The sequence below is a fragment of the Protopterus annectens genome, chromosome 2.part0 (genome assembly GCF_019279795.1).
Source record: "Protopterus annectens isolate FY-2018-M chromosome 2.part0, PAN1.0, whole genome shotgun sequence".
Taxonomy (NCBI): Eukaryota; Metazoa; Chordata; order Ceratodontiformes; family Protopteridae; genus Protopterus; species Protopterus annectens.
In genome coordinates, this window is record NC_056728.1 from 197,148,376 (window position 1) to 197,170,838 (window position 22,463).

General features: G+C 41.8%; 1 protein-coding gene across 1 annotated transcript in view; it reads left to right on the forward strand.

Moving 5' to 3' along the window:
* LOC122793018 (tip elongation aberrant protein 3-like) overlaps window positions 1-22,463 on the forward strand; it is a 1,132,520-nt gene that overhangs the window by 958,214 nt on the left and 151,843 nt on the right. Inside the window, exon 6 of the mRNA XM_044060662.1 lies at window positions 812-998. Coding sequence (XP_043916597.1) covers window positions 812-998 — 187 coding nt within the window. The remainder of the gene's footprint in view (window positions 1-811; window positions 999-22,463) is intronic.

Below are 22,463 nucleotides of genomic sequence, written 5' to 3' on the forward strand. Positions count from 1 at the left end.
TGGGTGTCGATCAGGCTTTGTTAGGGGCCATTCTCCAGGGGCTTCTGGACCCTTCTCCCAAAAGTACTGAGCTAGGGTAGTCTACCTATATATATATATATATATATATATATATATATATATATATATATATATATATATATATATATATATATATATATATATATATATATATATATATATATATAGATAGATAGCTAAGGCTACTGCAGTATTGATCAGTATGATGTACGTAGTGCTTACCATAACTGCAGATGTTTGAATGGTTATTGCTGCAAGTAGCCACTTCCTCACTCCATTCCCCTTGTTCTTAGTGTATTTAAGCCAGGGTATGGACATTTACTTTTTTTTCCGTAGCATTTTCCTTTAAGGGCTCAGCCTACTTCTCTATGTTGGCTTGAAATCTGTGAAGGGATTGGTGCCTAAGTCAGCTCAGTTTGAGTTGACTGACTGGGCATGTGGAAGGTGCCCTGAATCTTTGGAAGTTGTCCGGCTGTTATGTCTTATGTCTTATGCTTAGGCTTAGGCTACTGCAGCAGTGATCATTTGAATATCTGCTGTTATGGTAAGTTTACTTTCACAGCTGTACTTTCGGATTGGAAAATGAGGTAAGAGTTAAGATCCTAAAGAAAAGGGAGAGATTCCTATAGTTTGGGACCAGGGACTAAGCCACTGAAGTGGGGGGGGGGGGGTGTTGGAGAAGAGGACTTGAGTGTTTAATACATCTAAGGTTGTGTGTTACTAAATGCTAACTCAGATAAAGAAATCCGAGAGATTTCTTAACATGCTTCTGTATTATTTTCCTTTGTAGATACCCAAGAGTGGTCAATTGTATCTCCTTCAACCACAGAGCCTGGTCCAGGACCTCGTCATGGTCACTCAGCTGTAGTTCACAGTACAGGGATGTACTTGTTTGGTGGTTTGATGGGGCTAACAGAACAGAATGACATCTGGAAATGGAACTTTGTTAACCACACGTGGTCAAGTGTCAGAGCAAAGTAAGTTCAGTCTACTGAGCTATTTTCTGCTGTTGTTTTTTATATTTTAATGTATAAATGAGTAGCAATTGGCTGTATTGTATAAAACTCAGTAACAAAAATACTGAACTGATGAGTCAAATCATGTCATTGATAACCAGGTGACTAGAAATGAAAAATAATTACTATGCTTATTTGGCTTTCACAGTATTGCAACTGCAAGAACTTAAATGGTTTGTTTCATCCTCCTTTACTGATAGGACATCGGTGGCTTCAACTCTGATACCAACTTTTAGGCTTCAGCTCCTCCAGATTTCCATGATCCTTAGCTTACTCCTGCCACCCCAGGGCTTGTTTGTAGTTCATCGCACTTCCAGTAATCTTCTGCTCTAGGCTTCCTTCAGTTGTGGCAGTAATTTTTCCTTGCAATTTTGTAGATTTTTGAAGTCTTTGACCCCTTATCAGATAGTAGGAAATGTCTTTATATAAATGAATGACAATGTGATGAGATTTTTCCACACTTTTGCAAATTGTGTAGCGTAGCTATCCTTGACACCATTTTCTTCTACCAATCATTGTGTATGTGTGTGCAAGATTCTTGACTTGACTTAACCTCTCTGGTGGGGTTGTGTTCTCTCAGATCTATCTTCTAGCAAAGAAAGGGTGGTCTATGGGCACAAAATTCCCCCAACAAGGCCATTGAGATAAATGTGTCATCTGTGTGTACATCTCTCATTTAGAAGAGGATTGCCCAGTTTCTTTTATGTTTAATAAGTGTACTCTGAATGATAAGAGCAAATTAATTGTGAAACATTTGCTTAAGCCTTCAATTGGTTAAGAATAAAATTTATACTTCCAAACTTTGTACAGGTAAGGACAAAAGGCTAAGGTGGGATAAGTCTAAACCTTCCAAATACAGAGAACATACCAAGGAATAAATGATCTGATGTTGCCAGTTTTCATTCTAACCTCAACTGATGGGTTCAGATATGTTCCTTCAGATCCAGCTCGGCTGTTGGTAAAGCTAAAACTCTGAAGCTTCTCCCTTATTTAGTTTCTTTCTTTATTTATTTATTAATGTTTGATGACCAGGATAGTCCACTGGGCCTGGAAGAGCCCATGTTCACTGGAGGCCCGGGGAGAAAAGCTCCACAGGATATAGACAATTTTTTCAATAGTTATACAAAAGTAAATATAGTAGTAGAACAGTGAAAAATACAGAGATGATATACAATTTTTCAAAAAAAAAAGTATAACATTTCAAATCCTAGGTAATGATTTACAAAAGTAAGATTCATGTAATCTAAACATATTCAAACTACAGGCATTTCAGATGAAAAAACATGCAAGTAAAACATTTATATACAGATAAAAAAAAGCTTTTTTTTTTGGAAGTTAGAAATATGAGGAGCAGACATTGAGAAGAAAGTGAGATGGGAGAGGTAAAAGGTGGTGTATAGTGGAGAAAGGGAGTGGGTTGGGGAAGTTTGAGGTATAGGGTAGGAGAGGAAGTAGAGGCAAAGGGTAAGATAGCAGATTGATAGAAGGTTGTGGTATATAGTGAATGGGAGATGGTGTTAAAGAGTTTATGTGGTAGGGGTACAGGAGCATTCCTACTTTGAAAGGAGGTGAGATTGGAGAAGAGTTTTGAAGTTTGAGTGGCTGAGTATTTCAAAGGGTGGTAGGGAGAAAATTTCAGAGTTTAGCTAGGGAGCAGGATAATAGGTGACCAGGGGGTCGACGAGGCGTATATATGTTTAGAAGATTGTGGTGGTCTGATCTTAGAGAGCAGTTGGGAATGTAGGGGGTTAAAAGGGTGGACAGAGAAGGACAACTAGAAGGTTTGAATATGAGCTTGTGAGCAGTAGTAAGTCTAAGGAGTTTGAGGTAGTTAGAAAGTTCAGGCCATTTGAGGGAGTGGAGAGAGAGAGTGATGTGATGAGTTTCTGGAGTTGGTGGCAAATTTGGAGATTTTATTGTAACAGGCTTCCAACTTGGCCTGTAAGTCTAGCTGAAGATTAGTGAATGGGGGGGGGGTGCCGTACATAAGGGAGGGGAAGAAGGTAGCTAGAGATAAGGGTGTGTGTGGTGGAGGGAGTAAGGCAATGATTGTGTGTATACAGACCACCTAGTTTTTGGTGAGTTTTTTTGATATTAGTTTGGATATGGATGTCACATTTTAGATTTTCATCAATTATGACACCGAGCAGTTTGGTATGTGATACTATTTCTATGGGGCTGTTATTCTGAGCAGTCACTGTAAAAGAGTTTTTGTCTATATTGGTATTTTTGGATGGAAGAAGTTGAGGTGATTACTATGCATCCATGATTCAGTATTAGAGAAGGCTGAGTTTTGAGAAGTAGGTCGGAGGGGGTGTCTGGTGTACAAATACTGGTCGAATCATCAACATATTGAATTAGTGCGGCATCGCAGAGAGACTGGTGGAAGTTATTAATGAAGATGTTAAAGAGGAGGGGGCCTAGGATGGAACCCTGGGGAACTCCGGTAGGAGTCTGTAGAAAGGAAGAGAGTGACTTTTTCCATTTGATGGCTTACTGTCTTTCAGAGGGGTAGCTGATGAACCAAATGATCATAGGGGGGAAGAGGTTGAGAGAGGAGAGGTGGGGATAGTACCAAGGGGTAAGAAATGGTATCAAAGGCTTTGGAGAAGCCTTTTTCTCCCTTACCCATAATGCTCCAGTCCCAAGTACCTCAGATCTTGTTTGTCATTTACGTGAAAGACGTGGTGACCATTACTCTCAAGCAGATAAGTTTTGAATTTTCTATTTTTTTTCTACCAAAACCTTTAAAATTCTTGTATTCATTTTATTCTTAAATCCCTTACCTAATCACCTAGCCTCTTGATGTTTATTCTACTTAAAATATCTCTCTTCCTCCTTCCATACATTTTTATACCTTTGAATACTATTTTTAGTATGTTTTTCCTTTGTTCCCTTTTTCTCTACACACTTTGTAGTTTTCTTATTGCTGGTGTCACAAAAGGAAATATTGCCAGCCTAGCTTGGTGGAATTTTGTAAATAATTGTCATTTGTGAATATCAACATGACTCATATGCTTGTGTTACCAGTGTATTAGAACTGTATGTTATGTGTATATCAAACTGCTGGTACAGAAGTGTGTGTGAAATACTGAGAAAATAAGAGAAATGTATATACACTGTTGTAATTGTGTAAATGTATATAAACAGTGGAAACTGCAACATAGAAGATTAACTTGCAAAACTTCAGAAAAATGGAAATTAAATTGTTTTAGAACTGTGCCATAAAAGTTAGTTACAATGTAGCAAGGAGACAGGATGCCTAAATTTAGGGAGCTTTCTGCATTGTCTTTTGAGTTTTTTATTGTTTTATGTCTTCTAGCAGCTGCAAAGATCTGAGGGCTAAATTTTTCACAGGGAGATGCTAAATGTTGGTAGTTTCTGACACTAGTAGTTTAGCCTGGCAACTAACTTCAGGTGACAAAAGTGATATCATGCTGCAAGTATTCCAGCAGTAATATTTGATATTAATTTAAGAACTCTATGAGAGAGTGACTAGACATTTTGTATTTTATCTTTGACCTGGCAGCATCAGCTGGAAACATCCACTCATCACATCTGTCTTCCCTTGCTGTAAGTAATAAATCCAAAACGGCTATAAAAATGACCAAACTTTATTCACAAGAAATTCAGTAAGTGCTTTCTTCTCTTCAATAACGAAACTTCTTCAGACTGAATATACATAGCTACAATCCCATTTAAATATTCATTCATTCAATTAATTACCATCATGTGACCAGCTTTGCTTAATGCTTTAGTATTGGATGAAGTTAAGGGGTATGATGTAATGTTCAATGCTGAAGAAGAGTTAGGATGGCGAGTATCTGTGTCAGATTAAATGCATGTTGTCCACCAGGACTAAATAGTCGTGAAAAATTTGTAGCATGTTTCAAAAAGGAAAGGGTTAAAGCATTAAACAAAGCTGGTCACATGATGTTAATTGAATGAATGAGTATTCAAATGAGATTGTAGCAATGTATAATCAGTCTTAAGAAGTCTCGTTATTCAAGAGACGAAAGCGCTTACTGAATTTCTTGTGAATAAAGTTTGGTCGTTTTTACAGCCGTTTTGGATTTATTTATTATTTTTAGTTCAGCTTTTACTGTTTTTTCTTGCTGTAAGTAAGTTTACTAGGATGCAGTCATTTCTTGTAGATTCAGTAAGGAATATAGTAAGGATTAGTTTAGATGTTTTCTGTATTTATTTGAGTCTATCCTGCAATGTTGGTTTAAATATTTCCTTTGATTTTGAACTCTGATGTCACCGTGAAGGCACATTTAGTATTGTCTTGTTCTTTCATTATTTATTATTAAATATATTTAAACCTGTCATTATGGCTGATATTTGAGACATATTTAAACTTTGAGAGTACTTGCATATTTATTTGGTGACACTGTGCAGACCACTCCTAATAGCCTTGCTTTTGGTCAAGCTGCCATTTGGATTAATAGTAGCATTACACAGTAGGATTGGACACCCTTTGCTACAGGCATTAAAGTAGCTGATAAGGGGTTCTGTTGGCAGTGATAACTACCTTATAGTCCGCAGAAGGGGGCATAGCTAGTAAACCTGTGCCAGCCTTTCCCAGGTGTGTGTGTGGGTGTGTGTGTGGGTGTGTGTGTGGGTGTGTGTGTGGGTGTGTGTGTGTGTGTGTGTGTGTGTGTGTGTGTGTGCATGCTTTCTTGTGTGTAAAACAAATCTCCAAGAGTGTGTGTGTGTCAGCTACTTGGGCAGGAACATGAAGCACTTGTTGGACAGAGAGTGTTGGAGGACTTGGCTTGGAACCCTGGCTAAGGACTCGACTCTATAGATGTGGCAGTGGGGAGTCTTATTGGGGATCTGGAGAAAGAGGGAGAAACCAGACCCAGACTGACTGTGGTCTCTGTGTACTCCCAAGAGAAATTGCACTTTACTGTGTGTGTACTTGTCATCGTCCCAGTGTGTACATCCCCCATTGTTGCCAGTGGTGAGGATTGAGACTCCTTGATTACTGGGCCAGTGTTGGGGCATCACAGCTGGTAATTTCCTTTTTTCCTCTCCACGCAGTCAAGTTCTACTTATTACCATTGCTGGTAAATTCTTTTCCTATCACTTAAAAAAATCACTTTAGTTTCTACTGTTGAATTTTTCTCCTTAAAAACTGTGGTTCCTACCAGGGCAGAGAAAGAAGATAGTCCAGCTGGATTCAAAAAATTTCTTAAGTGCGGGCACAAGATTCTGTTATTGGATGCCCACACTTTATGTATTGTCTGGGTCTTCTCCACTTATAAGAATATTGCTCTGTCACAGGTTTAACCGTAGAGCCCTTGTAAAGAGAAAAAAAAAATAAGTTGATATTGAAAGGAGCTCTACCTTCTTTTTTTGGAGAGGCTTTATCTGGAGCTGTGCCCTCCCAAAAATCTAAAAGATCTAAATTTCCTTCCCCGAGCCCTTCTACCCCTTCCTCTAAGGCTTCAGAGCAACTAAGAAAAAAACTGCTTCTGATCTGACCTTTCCTTTGGATCCTAAAGGGAAAAAGACTACATTTTTGCATCTGACCTCAACCTCTGATCCAAAGTCTTCAAAAAGGAATTAGTTTGATTCAGCCTCCTCATCAGATCCACGGCAAAAGACATATCGGATCAGACGACTTCGGATCTGATGCATAAGCCAATTGCTCCAGCTGCTTCATCCACTATTGTTTACCTTCCAAGGGCTAGATACTCCCCCTTCTGTTGATTCATTTCCCTCCAGAGTTCCCTCTCCCTTTTTGGAGAGACCTAGGTCCCCTTTGGGATTTTTCACTCATTCTTCCAGGAGGTTAACTGAAGACGATGTGGAGAGAGTGGTGAGAAAGAGTCTCTCTGTGCAGACTGATGGGTGCCCCTTCGTGTCAGGAGGTCTGATTTTCTGTCATACCCTGTCTTCCAGTTCCTTTTATGACTCATTCCACTGTCTGAGTTCTTGGATCTGAGTTGTCCATCTCCGTCTGACTCAGATCTGAGGATACCTCTATCCTCAGATCCGAAGTTTGCTCTGAGCACTTCATTTCCGTCTAATCTGGAGACCTCTCAGAGCTGGGGCTTCCCTGTTGGATCCAAGGTGTTGGGGTCGACTCCAAAGTTGCCGGAGCCATCTGTGTGCCTGCGCCTTGGAGTTTCGGCAATGGTTAGCTTGGCTCCGGCTTCTGCATTGGGGGGATTGTCCTTGGAACAGGGTGGAACAACAGTCCAGAAGCTTGACTTTTTGGATCTGAAGTCCTCTCCCTCTCTGTCTTTGATGCTGTGGACAGAGCATTGTCTGTCTCAGCTACACAGACTGTTCCTGACTCCACCCCCCCACCCCCGATCCTCGGTCTAGAGCCCTTGACGTCTCTGCTCTCTGAGTCTTAAACCTCCTTTCCACAGGGACAGCCAGTACTGAAACCCCAGGCTCTCCAACTGGGTATCTGTACTTCTCTGATACCTCCCCAGAGTATCTCACTGAGCAGGTCCCTAAGAAGAAAACATGCAGGAGGAATCACTTGGAGACCCCAGAGGAGTTCATCACAGAAGATACAGACTTTGATGAGGGTGACGGGTCCCCACTGTCACCTCCTGAAGATGTCTCATTTGGAGACATCCTTGAAATCTTAAAACAGACAAACAAATAATAGTATCTAGAACCATGAACAAGTAAAGCAAACTCAAAATTTAGTAATGTTAAAATAATGATAAAAGAATTGATAAAAACACTTAAAATGCAAGTGATACAACACTTTCACCATTAAGGCTTCATCAGACTGACATCAAGGGAACTAAAAACATTGGCTTATATAAATTTGTTAACAACATGGTCATTTTAAGACCTCATCTAAGATACCTGCACAACAAAGTTCACTAATTGCATATGATCGTGTGATATTCTTTAACAAATTTATATAAGCCGATGTTTTTAGTTCCCTTGATGTCAGCCATGTTTTTTTTAAAACAAGGCTGACATCAAGGGAACTAAAAACATTGGCTTATATAAATTTGTTAAAGAATATCACATGATCATATGCAATTAGTGAACCTGGTTGTGCAGGTATCTTAGATGAGGTCTTAAAATGACCATGTTGTTAAGCCCAGGGGGAATACGTGATTTAAATCTTGAAATCAAGTTTAGTCCTTCTGTAATTTCACAGATGCATGTAATTATATCATTGACTTGCCATCTGTTTATTAAAATGTAGTCAGTAGAGTTGAGCATTTGAAGCATTGTATTAATATAATACATGGTATCCATAACTACCACACCCTTGCCTTTGTCAGCATTTTTAATGACTATGTCAGTGTTATTAGTTATTGATTTAAGTGCTTGTGCTTCATTTGATGTTAAATTGTAAAACTTCATTTCATCATTATGCTGACAGATTTTGTATATTTCTCATTCGACTGCTTTTTCGAATGCTAGGGTAGTTGGATTGCTATTTGATATGAAAGTGCTCATTCCGTTATGCTCAATGGGTGGACTTCATTGTTGCCAAATAATATTTTTGGATTTAACATTCTTGTAAATTATTTTAGTTCCAATCTTGTAAGTGCTATATCCATAGATTGTGCAAGTATAAAGTTAAGACCTTTAGATTATACGGATAGGTCATCAATGCTGAGTATACAAAGAAATGTTAAATACCGTATTTTTGAAACAGGTAAACCCAGAATCTGTCCATAGACTCCGAACTAACTTTAATATTAAAATTTGCAAAGAACACATAAGATACAGCATAGCATTAATCACGTTCATCTATAAATCAATAGATATCCTCAGAATTGTGTACTGAATACAAGTAAGGCACACCCAGAGCTAAAGCCAATCGTCGTACAGTAAGACCAAACAGAAAGCAGATTTCTGAAAAAAAGCACAAACTGTTGTGTAAACATTACCATTCCTGATTGTGACAAATATGACTTTTTTAACAACATGGTCATTCATTATTCCATGGCCGTGAAAGACATTTAGGACATTGTCCATAGAAATTGGTCAGATGTAATGTGATCCTATCTCGCCTACATTCTCTACAGATGGGTTCGGAGCCGATCCTCGGCTCCGACTCGGCATGCTATACTATAGAACGAAGTCTCTTATTGGCTGAGTTACCTCATATCCCAGGATGCCCCACTACTGCTTCCCCAGATCTTGTTTGCCGCTTCTACAGCATAGACGTGGTCTCGGACTTGGCTGAGCTAAGTGCCTTTTAGTGCTTATTTTTTTCTGTCAGAAATTTTCGCTAAACTTGCCCAAAAGCTGTTTTAACAGCTACTTATTGTGTGTGATTGGTTTTTGTAAAAGGTTTGTGGTAAAATTGTGTTTTACTCGACAGCAAAGGATCCCGTTTAAATTAGAGGGGCCTTTGCTTGGCCCACGCGCCTTAGTAGGAGCTGTTTAACAGCTAATCATTGTGTCATTGTGCAGTTTAGAACTTTTGTGGCAAATTGTATTTTTTTCTTGGTGGTAAGTGATCCCGTTTAACTTAGAGGGACCTTGCCCTAGTCTACGTGTTATTTTCTTCTAATTCAGTGTAAAGTTCAGTTGAAGTAGATAGCCATGTCTAAAGAACATAGGCCATCAGGATTTAAGAAATGTTCAAAATGCAATTATAAAATGTCCATTACGGACGACCATTTGTTATGTGTATACTGTTTGGGGCCGAAGCACCTACAGGAATCCTGTAGCGTTTGCCACGCTTTTTCCTCTCGCGTGCTCCAAGAGAGGAAAAATAAGTTGATTTTGAAAGGGCTTATTACCCCTTCTTTTGAGGAAGCCCTATCTTCTTCTTCTTCCCCGTCGAGGAAGAAAAAATCTTCGGCTCCGACCAGCCCGTCTGTTCCGGCAGCAAAAAAGTCTAGGCAGGCTTCTCCGTCAGCTCCACGGACTTCGGAGCCGAGGGCGGAACGGTCTGCCTCGATGTCTCCAGCCTCGACTCCTCTGGTTTCAGAGCCGAGAGCTCGGGCGTCGAGAGGCGAGTCATCTCCATCAGCTCCACTGCCTTCAGAGCCGATGAAGATTGCCCGCTCAGACTCTTCCCCTTCGGTGCCGAAGTCCACATCGGCTCCGAGGGAAATTGCAGTAGTGGTGGAATCTCCCTCGGCGCCGATACTTCTCGAGACCATTCGGAGCCGGTCCCCCAGTCTTTCGGAGCCGGCGGAGAAGTAGACTCGGACTCGGTCGGTCTCTTCTCGGTCATCGAGGATGTCCGATTTGGATGTAGACAGGGTGCTTCAAAGGCTTTTTCAGTCTCCGGTCTTTCAAAAGTTGGTCTCGGCTCCAGCCCAGTCAGCTCCGGAGCCGATTTCCCACCCTGCCATCTCTGTTCCTCCTCCAACAGCTTCGGTGCCGTTGGAGTCGGTGTTGGTGGAGCAGGTGGAGGTTGTTGGGTCGGCCCCGACCCTAACTCCAACCCCACCCTTCGGGTCGGGGTTCGGTACACGGACCTCCTCTGTCGGCCCTGGGGGGGATGCTTTGGGACCGGTCCTTTCGATTCCGAGTCTCTCTCTCGGTGCGTCGGCGGCGGGGGTTCCGACTGCTGTTGTGGCCTTGGGGGTTGAACCTTCCCAGGACTCTGGGGGTTCTGCCTTCAAGGCCATGAGGAGTGCCTTGGCCAAATCCTCTCTGGCCACTTGTACCATCTCACCACCACCTTCCCTTGGCACGGAGACTGGTTCCTTTGCAATCCCCCTGTCTCACGACAGTGGAGCCCTGGGGCCTGAGGTTACCCCCATCGGGGGTTCCCTTCTTCCTGGAGGTCCCTCCAAAACGTCTTCGGAGGAACCCCCGAGGAAGAGAGAGTGCAAGAGGAAGCACGTTGACTCCCCTGATGAGTCTCTCACCTCGGATACCGACCTCGATGATGCGGAGGGGTCCCCCAAGTCGTCCTCGGATGATGTTTCCTTTGCGGACATCTTGGAGATCCTAAAGCAATGAGGCGACTGGCAGTCCAAACCCCCTTCTGCTGAGGAGTCGGTGTTCCTCAAGGCCTTCGGGGCTCAGCCCTCCGCCTCCTGGGTGTCTCCGCCCTTTGATGAGCTCCTGGATTTGATCTCTCGAAGGGCGTGGGAACATCCGGACTCTGTTGAACCGTTGCCAGCTCGCCCCAATAAATTCCTTTCGGCACCCCCTGATAAGGACTTTCTTACCAAGGGTGTGGCTGTAGATGCCTTGGTGGTGGCATCTGCTACCCAACAAGATGTGGCAGAGGCTTCAACATCCGTCCATCCTCCTAATAAGGAGTCTAGGAGCATGGATCAGTATGGAAAGCGCACCCTTGCTTCAGCAACCTTCACATTAAGGTCTCTGAATTACCTGACGCACTTTACGAGACTGCAGAGGGATCTGGTCAAGGAGCTGTCGGATACCCTCTCTGGTAACTTACCGGAGCAGTTAGCCCAGACGGTTAACTCCCAGTTGGCTACCCTTTCCTCCCTATCCAACTCGTCCATGAGGCTCATTTCGTATGCAGCCGAAGGAGCGAGCAGAGCGGCGGGCACAGGTGTTGCTCAACGGAGACAAGCCTGGCTACGCCTGTGTCACTTTGCGGAGGCCTTTAAGTCTTCCTTTGCTGACGCCCCCTTCGATGGCTCCTCCCTTTTTGGACCCAAGATAAAGGACACTTTGACTCGCAGGAGGGTAACTGCCATAGGGGCCCGGTTTTCCACTCCCTTCAGACCTTATCCCAAGGCTCGAAGAGGAGGGAAAATGTGGTTCCGTAAGTCTCAAAAGCCTTACTCATCGCAGCAGAGCGATTCCCCTTCTAGAGGCAGAGGAAGGGGAAATTTTTCAGGGAGACGCCGTCCCAGAGGCGGCGGAGGCCCCTGCAACACTGGAGACCGCGAGTCCTTTCGTGGCTCCTCCTCCTTCCAGCATTCCTGAAGGAGTGCCCGACTGTGCAGCTCCGGAGCCAGTCGGGGGTCGTTTTTCGAGGCACCTAAAGGTCTGGGAAAGTATCACTCAGGACTGATGGGTGCTCCGAATCATCGCCGGAGGTTACTCCATTCCCTTCTCTCAACCCCTTCCACCATCCCAAAGAATCCCGGACCCGCCACCCAGTCAACGGGATATGGCAGCCATCGAAATTTCAAAGCTGCTTCAAAAAGGAGTCATCCAACCTGTCCCCGCAGATCAGGCCGGATCAGGGACTTACTCAAGATTCTTTTTGGTACCAAAAAAGACCGGGGACTTGAGGCCCATTTTGGATCTCAGCAGATTAAACCGATCAGTGAAAAAGTCCAAATTCCGGATGGTCACCTTGCAAACCATTCTCCCACTTCTGGAGAACGGTGTTTGGATGTGCTCCATAGATCTCAAAGACGCCTATTATCACATTCTGATAGATCAGGCGTCAAGGAGACACTTGCGCTTCAGCCTAGGGGCAGTCATTTTCAGTTCCGTGCACTGCCCTTTGGTCTCACCACAGCCCCCAGGGTGTTCACCAAATATTTGGCAGTGGTGACTGCTCACCTGAGAAGTCTAGGATTCCAGGTGTTTCCATACCTAGACGACTGGCTCCTAACTGCCACTTCAAGGCATCTACTCTTAAAAACTCTAGCAGCCACTATCTCTCTAGGCAGCTCCTTAGGAATCACATTCAATTGGACAAAATCCGTATTGCTGCCATCACAGCGTATTCTGTTTATTGGTGCAGAAATAGACTCAAGGCAGATGCGAGTCTATCTTCCTGCGGAAAGGATAGCAACATTGCAGTCTCAGGTTCGGGCGTTACTCCTCAGATGTCTCGCTCCAGCGAGAATGGTCCTACAGCTGTTAGGTTCCATGTCAGCCACCATTCTTCTCGTCCCCTTGGCAAGATTGCATATGAGGATACTCCAGTGGCTTCTCTCAGTCCACTGGTCTTATCAAGACCTCCCCCTCAGTCACCAAATAGTGATCACAGAGACGTGCAAACAGGATCTTCGTTGGTGGCTTCTTTCCTCAAACCTGGATCAGGGGCGACCCTTCGTTCCCCCATCCCCCTCGGCCACGTTGACTACGGACGCCTCCCAGACAGGGTGGGGGAGACATTATCTGGACAGGTCGGTCCAAGGCACGTGGCACTCCGACGAGCATCTCACCCACATCAATATCCTGGAAATGAGGGCAGTGCTTCTAACGTTGCAAGCACTGCACGATCACCTCCCCCAGGGGACGATTGCCATTCAGTCCGACAACATGTCGGTAGTCTGGTACTTGAACAAGCAAGGAGGGACCAGGTCTTACCCCCTTTGCAGAGAGGCCATGAAGGTATGGGATTGGGCGATTGCTACCAAACGCTTTCTAGTGGCAACTCACATTCCGGGAACATCCAATGTGATAGCCGACAAACTGAGCAGGACTATTCTCTCCCCTCACGAATGGTCCTTGAATCACAAAGTGGTAACACAGATTTTTACGAGATGGGGAGTTCCACGTTGCGATCTTTTCGCAACTCCCCTCAACGCAAAATGCCAGCAGTTCTTCTCTCTCATTCCAGTTCCCGGGCAGACCCCCAAGGATGCTCTGATCCAAGCTTGGCCCCCCGGTCTGCTATACGCCTTTCCACCGGCTCCCCATCTCCCCAAGCTGATTCAGAAGGCGATTTGATTGAGAAGCAAAATGATTCTAATCGCCCCATACTGGCCTCGTCAAGTTTGGTTCCCCTTTCTTCGCAGGTATGCATTTGGACGGTTCCTGGACCAAGTTCCGGACCTCCTGACGCATCAGTCAGGACAGCTCCATCAGTCCCTCCATTCATTGAAGCTAGCAGCTTGGCTACTCCTCTTCCGACCATAGTTAGGAGCCATTCTTTCGACCCTGAAGTCATGCATATTTTGTCCTCGGCCCACAAGACTTCTACTAAAAAAATGTATAGCAGTAAATGGAAGAGGTTTGCTATTTGGGCCCAACTCCGAGGATTAGACCCTATGACTGCTTCTGTGTCAGAGGTTCTGAAGTTTTTAACTTCCCTGTTCAACCAGGGTTGTTCGGTGTCTACCATCAAAGTTCAATTGGCAGCTATTTCTAATTTTCATGAGAACACAGAACCACCTTTAACAAGCAACAAGTTGTGCAAAGCTTTTATTAAAGGAGCTTGGCTTTTACGGCCCCCTATATCGCATCCTGCACCACCGTGGGACCTTAACGTAGTGTTAGGCGCATTAACCGCACCCCCCTTTGAGCCGGCAGCAACCTGTGACTTGAAATTTCTTTCTTGGAAGACTGCCCTTCTAGTTGCTATCACATCAGCCAGGCGAGTTTCAGAACTTCAAGCCTTATGTGTCAATCCACCATACCTGGTATTTCACAAGGATAGAGTATCTCTTAGACCAAACCCATCCTTTATACCAAAGGTTTGTTCTAACTTTTGTTTGCAACAATCACTGGAATTACCGTTTTTTTCCCTAAGTATACAAACAGAGCTGAGTATACCTTTCACAGCTTAGATGTACACAGACAATTACGTTTCTATTTGGACAGGACACAACAAGCACAAAAATCAGATCAACTGTTTGTGTCTTTTTCGGACAATAAATTGGGCAAATCCGTCACGAAAGTCACTATTGCCAAGTGGATCAGAGACTGTATCAGTCATATTTACCGCATTTCAAATAAGGACCTTACAATTCCTGTGAAAGCTCATTCTACCAGGGCTATGGCCACTTCGGCAGCCTTTCATTCCAAGCTCTCTATTAATGACATTTTTGCGGCTGCTACGTGGTCTACTCTACACACCTTTATCTCTCACTACAAATTGGATGTGGCATCTAGGGGTCGAGCTGCCTTCGGTTCCACGGTTCTCCGGACCGTTTTCCAGTGAGCCACCCAGGAATTAGGTGCTAGGGACACTGTCCCATCTGTAGAGAATGTAGGCGAGATAGGATCACATTACATCTTTTAGTTATGTACTTACCATAACTTTAGATGTATGGGATCCATCTCGCCTACATTCCTAATAACCCACCCTCCTTCCCCCTACCTTGGAGGCCAGAAGAGACCGGACGGTCCGAATACAACTGTTTCCTCTCTTGAAACACCTGGCAATCTTATAACAACAGTCTATGTGTGTGTGCATGTGTGCGGACAAACAAGATCTGGGGAAGCAGTAGTAGGGCATCCTGGGATATGAGGTAACTCGGCCAATAAGAGACTTCGTTCTATAGTATAGCGTGCCGAGTCAGAGCCGAGGATCGGCTCCGAACCCATCTGTAGAGAATGTAGGCGAGATGGATCCCATACATCTAAAGTTATGTTAAGTACATAACTAAAAGTTTTCTACTGTGCTGACAGTACTAGATATTTAAGTCTCTTGAATCCAGGGTTCACCTATAAAAGAAGGTACAATATCAAAAACTTGTTGGAGAGAGTCTAGGTTGTGACAGCTCTTTTCCCATGACTAGGATGTGGTAGATGCCACCAGTGTGCTTACATTGACAGTAATTGTACTGGTGAATTACATGACAAAATAATAAAGTACACGAAAGGGGTGGCAAATTCAGTTGCTGGTCCATACGAGTTGTGTACCTTGCCCATTGCACCTGCTGCCAAGCATTTTATATTGCAAAAAACATTAATGCTCTCAATTGGAGAATATATCAACATTTAAACAGTTTGCAGCGCTCAGATAATAAGAGTGTTCTTGCAAGACATGCCCGGCAGTGTAGAGGCTTTAAGAAGTTTCTTTTTTTGGGTTTAGAGCAAGTTTCCTCTAGTGCTTATTCAGGTGATTGGAAGAAATTTTTGTTGCATCTTGGGATGCTTTGGCAGCTCAGGCTCGATGCAACTGCTTTCCCAGGGGTCAATGACAATATATCAGTTACAAGTGAACTTAAAAAAAAGCGCTAGTTTATTGTAAACTACTTTTTTATTATCATCCTGTTGTTTTTAATTATGTATTTTTTTTCATATTTCAACATCATACAACTTCCTTTGGGATGGAGTACGTGAAGTAATGTTTACGCAACAGTTTGTTCTTTTTTTTCAGAAATCTGCTTTCTGTTTGATCTTACTATATATACAATGATTAGCTTCAGCTGTGGGTGTGTCTTACACTTAAGTATTTTAGGGCTGTTAGTTCAGTACACATTAGTTCTGAGGATGTCTTTTGATTTATAGACGAAAGCACTTTAACACTGTGTTGTATGTTATGTGTTCTTTGCAATTTTAATATTAAAGCTAGTTCGTAGTCTGCTGGCAGACTCTGGATTTATTTGTTACATTTTTCATTTTTTACCAGTTCCATTTTTCATTTTTATTGTATTTTTGAAGATGGTTAACTTTTCGATTGGCTCCATGTAAAGGGTTGTTGATTGGGATGCTGATCTCTCTTGGTGTAGTAACCTCTCTTCTTTGGATGTGGTTCTGATAATGGTAAAGGATTTTCTCTAAGAAGGGAAAAATCTAGGGGGTGAAGAGCTGTAATGTTTGCATCCAGTATAGCTATGTGCTGTTTGGTTCATGGTGTTCCTTGATTGGCCGTTTGAGTAGTGGTGTTTAATTGCGGTTCCTTATCAGGTGTTGATTTTGTGATACTCCTATTGGACAATGAAAACACATTACACAGTTTGAAGTCTGTGATTTCTCCACAAATTTTTTTTGTTTGTTTTGTTTCAATCTCTTCTCAAAGGAAAAAATTCTGTCAGTAGTTTCCTGTAACAGTTTTGAATGTTCATTAAGTTCAGTGTTTGCTAGCAGGTCTGAATACGAGTTCAATCTCATCTCTTGGTTTCTCAATTGGGTCAAAGAAGGGTATCATCATTTCCATTTATCAAAATGAACAGTTAAGATTTAGAAGTTGCCAGCGTCTTAGAAGGTCTGGCTATTTATCTCTATAAAACAGGAACTTTAAAATCCTCAGACCTCTGGGTACAGTTTTATGCTGCAGATAAATATTGAAGCTCAAACGCTGCCACTGCAGCCGTTTGAATGCAAACATTGTTTATTCAAACTCCTGTAATTTGTTGCAATAGCTTACGAGAAGTTCAGTACCTCGATCCAAATTATTTATGAAAGCCTCAGTCACATCATCTAGACCTGTTCAGAAGAGGATTGGCAGTGGTGTTTACAAGTTCAGAGGTCAATAATACAGTCCTCATAGGCATATCACTCTTGGAAGGAACTCCAGCTCAGTTCATGTCCACCACACTCACCGAAAAAACAAGATAAGAAGATACAAAAATTCAGTATCGGTATGGTGATAAGTCCGGTACCAAAAACAGCTTAGTAGTCAAAAAATAATAGTATCCGGAACCATGAATGAATAAAACAAAATCAAATTTTAACAGTGTTAAAATACTGATAAAAAAATTGATAAAAACAGTTAAAACGCAAGTGATAAACACTTGCTTTCATCATTAAGGCTTTATCAGGCTTACATCAAGGGAACTAAAAACAATTGTTTATATCCAATTGTTAAAGAACATCACATGATCAAATGCAATTAGTGAACCTAGTTATGCAGGTATCGTTAATGAAATATTAAAATGACCATGTCCTTAAGCCCAGGGGGGAATGTGTGATTTAAATCTAAAAATCCAGTTTAGTTCTTCTTCTTCAGTTTTAAGCTTGATATCACCACCCCTCAATGCTTCTGTCATAACTTTGTCAGAGACTTGAGTGTATGTGATGGATCTGTTTCCTTAATGTGTTTGTATAATTCTAAAATTCCTACAGAAAGCTGTCATGCTGAAGAAGTACAAAGTCATCCTCATTTCATCTTACTGGCCTTGACATATTTGGTTTCCCTTCCTTTGGCCTCACTTACTTCACCAACCTTGGATTCTGGATCCAACTTCAGACCTTCTGTCTTATCTGACAGGCATGATTCATCCAGACTTTTCAAAGCTCAGGCTGGTGACCTGGCTTCTCCAATTCCATTAGTAGCCAGAAAACCACGGCCGGCCTTAGGCATAGGCGAACTAGGCTACCGCCTAGGGTGCCATACAGGCTGGCCTTGTAAAGGGCGCCTTATGTAGTTATTATTATTATTTTTTTTTACTTAATATAAAGTTTGCACTCTTCTTGGCGCTGGAACCAGAGGGCGGAGGGTGGGAGGGGGGAAGCAAGCACCCTCCCACTTACAGCTGAGGGTTGGCTAGGAGGCTAAAAAAAAAAACTTTAGTTGGCGGTGCGAGAGTCTTCTCCTTTAAGGAGAAACTTGTGTGTGTCGTGACACCAATGTCAACTAAATGCATTCTGCAGTTCAAGAGATGTGCACGTGGATATGTGTCTTACTCTCTTCTGCAAACTGTGTAAAGATACGTAATGGGGGCTCTAGTATGCTAAGCTTCAGCACGGCATGAGCTTTAATAGCATTTTGTTGTACTAGAAATTATAGTTTGTAGGCAGATCGCCATGGTTATGTTTTTTTTTTCTTTCAGACAATAACTGCACTTTGGCTGTACTACAGTAATTCAATTGTAATTTGTTGTTTTGCATCGAAGTTTTGAACAGACTAAAGTCCATTCTTTTAACCTTTCATTTTAAAAACGGAAACTTGATTGTGTTATACGGATCTTTAATAATTGTCAACGGGTAATCAAGTTCCAGGGTTGCGAATTTCTTTTAATTCGCTTGCAGCTAGAATGGTTATGACTGATATCCATTTCATTCAGCTTTTGGGAATGCAACAGATGCCTTTTCCGAAGTTTGAGAAGACTGACTCCCAATATAATAATTTGTGAAAAAAAAAAAGAAATGTAGAGGGATGGGTCATATTGCTATGTTCTGTGCTTCTGACAGAAACATAATAACTGAAATTTATGTTTTAAATGAAGGTGTTCCAAAGGCTAGGAAATAGTCAACTCTGTGTTACGACCAAGCTAGTAAAATGTAATGTATTGTAGGAGGAAGTGAGGTTTAAGGTCTGCTAGAGTTTGGATGCTTCTTCTAATGTATAGACATAAAATTAGTGATAATCAAAGTTCAGATATATACATTCATGAGGACAGAAAAGTGCAACCCCTTAGATATGTAGAAATTATGACTTTTCTAAGACAATTGTTGCATTCTGTGGTTGTGATTCTTGACTTAACTCATGATCTAATATTAGGAGAAGGCATTCCTCATTTTAAAGTACTATGAAAAATGTGGGAGGAGGGTGATCTATGGAGAGAATGTGGCAACTTGATAAATGTATTCAGTATAGGAAGTATGCCAGAGAAACAAAGGCAGTGACCCTCACATAGATATTCAGAATCAAAATCAGGGAATGGAGTTGATAAAACATACTACAAACGAATCAAGAATTTGGTTGTTGAGACATTGAAAAGCATCCTGTCTTTTATCAGAATCATAACATAATGATTAAGTAAGAGAAATCTAAATCTGTAAGGCATACCAGCATATTATAAGACAGAAGACAACCCAGGGATGTGCAAGAATTGTTGGTATAGAAACTGAGACAAACAATGACCGGCACTTGAGTGAGGCCGTCAGTACAGTCAGTACAAAAATTGTTTTAAGCAGCAGAGTTATGAGTTGACATGTGCCATTGTAAAGCATAGAATGTTACTGAAAGGTGGACTCCAGAAGCAGGAATCTGTGAGGAAGAAAAAATGAATAGTGAAAACCACTTTGGAGTAGGGGGCAACATAGGGAAGAAATGGAAAGATAGATGCTAGTATCCCATTCTCCTGATGTAGAGAGAAACCAATGTATAAATAAAGAGAGCATTCAAGATGCCTGTACTTGTAGCCAAGGAAGTAAAGCACTAAATGATACTTGTTTAGAGCTACCCTTTGTAGTGCTAGTGTTTTTGAGAGAAGGCTATATCTTCCACAAGATAGAGCCAAGAAACTGAAGAAAGCAAGTCTTAGAAGACTTACAAGTAAGCCATGAAAACTTTGAAAAGGCACAATGGGACAATGATTCATTAAGTAGGGCAAGAGAGAGACCATAACTAAAGTTCTAGGGGAAGATAGTTAAAATGTTTCTTTAACTTCTTACCTCTATTTTGAGTTTAAAAATTGAAATATTATAAAGAAAGAAAGGAAAGACGTTCTACCTCATGTACTAGTACTAAGACTTTATAGGACACTAGTAATGATGCTGTCCTTTAGTAATTTGTTAGGAGGCCATATGGGAACAGACAAAACTATGGCAACCACACATAATGAAAAAGATACATAACTTCTTTGCTTCTTATGCAGAATATCAGGAAAAAGCAGTCCATCCTGGATTTAAAAGTCTTAATCTCAACAACTGTCATAGAAGTAAAATGTGAATGTAATGTGATGCACATTATGAGGTCATAAGTAAAAATTCAGCAACAGGTGTAAGTGCAGATTAGCAATAAGAGACTATGATATCCAATTTTCAGAAGCTATGCCATGATGCAAAGCTTATTGCCAGGGAACTGGAACTGTTGTTCTCTATAGTGGGTATCCGTAAGGAGGTACTTAATGACTTTGACAGTCCCTTTATGGCAAGGGTACTACATCTGTTCTGTTAGTGTTTTAAAGTCAAAGTTGAAATCAGCCTACCTACTACAATCATAGAACTGCCACAAGCTTCCACTGGGTTTCCCCATCTGCCCTTCTGTATAGTAGGCATCCGAGGAGGCTGCCTGTCATTGCCAAGGAAATTCGGTAAGGGGTAAAGACACCATTCTTCTTTCTAAAGTGCAATGGAACACTTTTAGCTTGCAGGATAGTTTAAACACAGTGATGTACACAATAAGAAAGCATATGTAGAGATCCCAGGAAATAGAACAGTTTTATAAAAAGAATGTTCTTAGAGAATTTAACCCAGGAGAAAAGTGCTAGTGCTGGAGATATCTACTGAAAAATATATGTATATATGGCTAAATGGAAGTGCCCCTTTGATATGATGGAAAAAGGAATGTAGTAAGTTATAAAGCTAGACAGCCAGGGGAGAGACAGGGGCAGATCTGTTTTGCCAGATGAATGTAAAGAAGTCATTTAAGGATGCAGAGAATTCTGCAGAGTTTGCAAGTTGAAGTTCCTACAGGATAGAGACTCTACCTGAAGATCAGACAGAGAAGTCCTTGCCAACATTACAGAAGCAGAAAGTATGAGAATTGCTGTTAAAAAATAAGGACGTATTTTCAGAAATGCCCAGGAAAACAAAACTGAGAACAAAACATAGGGCATGCTTAAATCTCCAACATTATCAGCCTTCAGACAGGATGTCTTCAAGGGACCTGGAGAAATAGAATGATTGTCTGAAGGCTGCAAAAGCTCCTCAGTGGAGATGTCAGACCTAGACCGCAGAGTGTAATGTGCAATATTCCATGGCAAACAAATGAGTGGTGCCAGAAACTTGGGCTCAATCTGAATACCAAAAAATGCATCATCACCCCCTTTAGGGAGAGTGACGTCCCCACAAATTATCACATTAATAACAATGTCCTAAGTACGCAATCAGTTGCGAGGGATTTGGGTACCCAGGTTGATAGCAACCTGACTTTTGACCACCATGTTGCTTCCGGTGTATGGAGACCTTTCTACATAGCCCACCTCATAAGTAAGGGTATCTCATCTAGGGACAAGGAGTTCATAACATCCTTGTATTAGATATCAGATGATTTTATATCTGCAGAGATTGTGAGTATGGAGTATTATTGGTGGATTATAATGACAGAAGTCTTGAGTGGCCTTTTATGGTCGAAATTTTCTGAAATGGGTAGTTATTGGTTCATACATTTTGTTTCATTGCTTATTAAAAGAATGTTTAAATCTACAAATTTAAAACACTTTCTAAAAAGTGGTGCTGTATTATACAAGGAATATAATTCAATGCAATCAGGAAGGTGAATCAAAGAACAAATACATGTATGCATGGCCCTAAAAAATGTGTGCAAGGAGTCTGTTTTGAAAACAGCTCAAAGGTAAACTTAATTCTTCACTGGCTAGATGCATTTTCCATGAATGTGGGTTTTCATGTTTCAATGAATATGAATTTTTCACATTTCAATGAATGTGAGTTTCAAGGGCAGAGAAGTTTACTGCTTATGCTAAGTCTGTTTTCATTACGAGACTGTATTGTTTAGCAAATGGCTACCTGTGTTTGTGCTATTTTATTTCAATATCTGTAATGACTGTAGAAGCAAATAAAAGAATAGTATGCATGGTAACTGGTGAGAAATAACCAAATAATGGAACACTGGAATGGCTGAGGAGGGGGCTGCTGCTGGGGGGATGGGGTTGCTGCAGGAGCGGCTGCACTGGGGGCAGTTTATTACCCTGCCTAGGGCTCTATTTGACTGTGATCTGGCTCTGGTATTTAAAGTAGAAAATACTATGCATAAGTAGTTGTAGTGATACCTTGTAATGTAGTTATTCTTCCTATGCATTTAAATAATTTAAGTCAATGACTGGAGTGGCTTTCTTGGGGAGTGACCCTGTGGGTGTGGCTCAAATAGGGGTGTTTTATGACTGTGGTGTGGGTGGGGCTTAAGAGGTGCCGGAGCACTACTTCGCCTAGGGCGCCATTTTG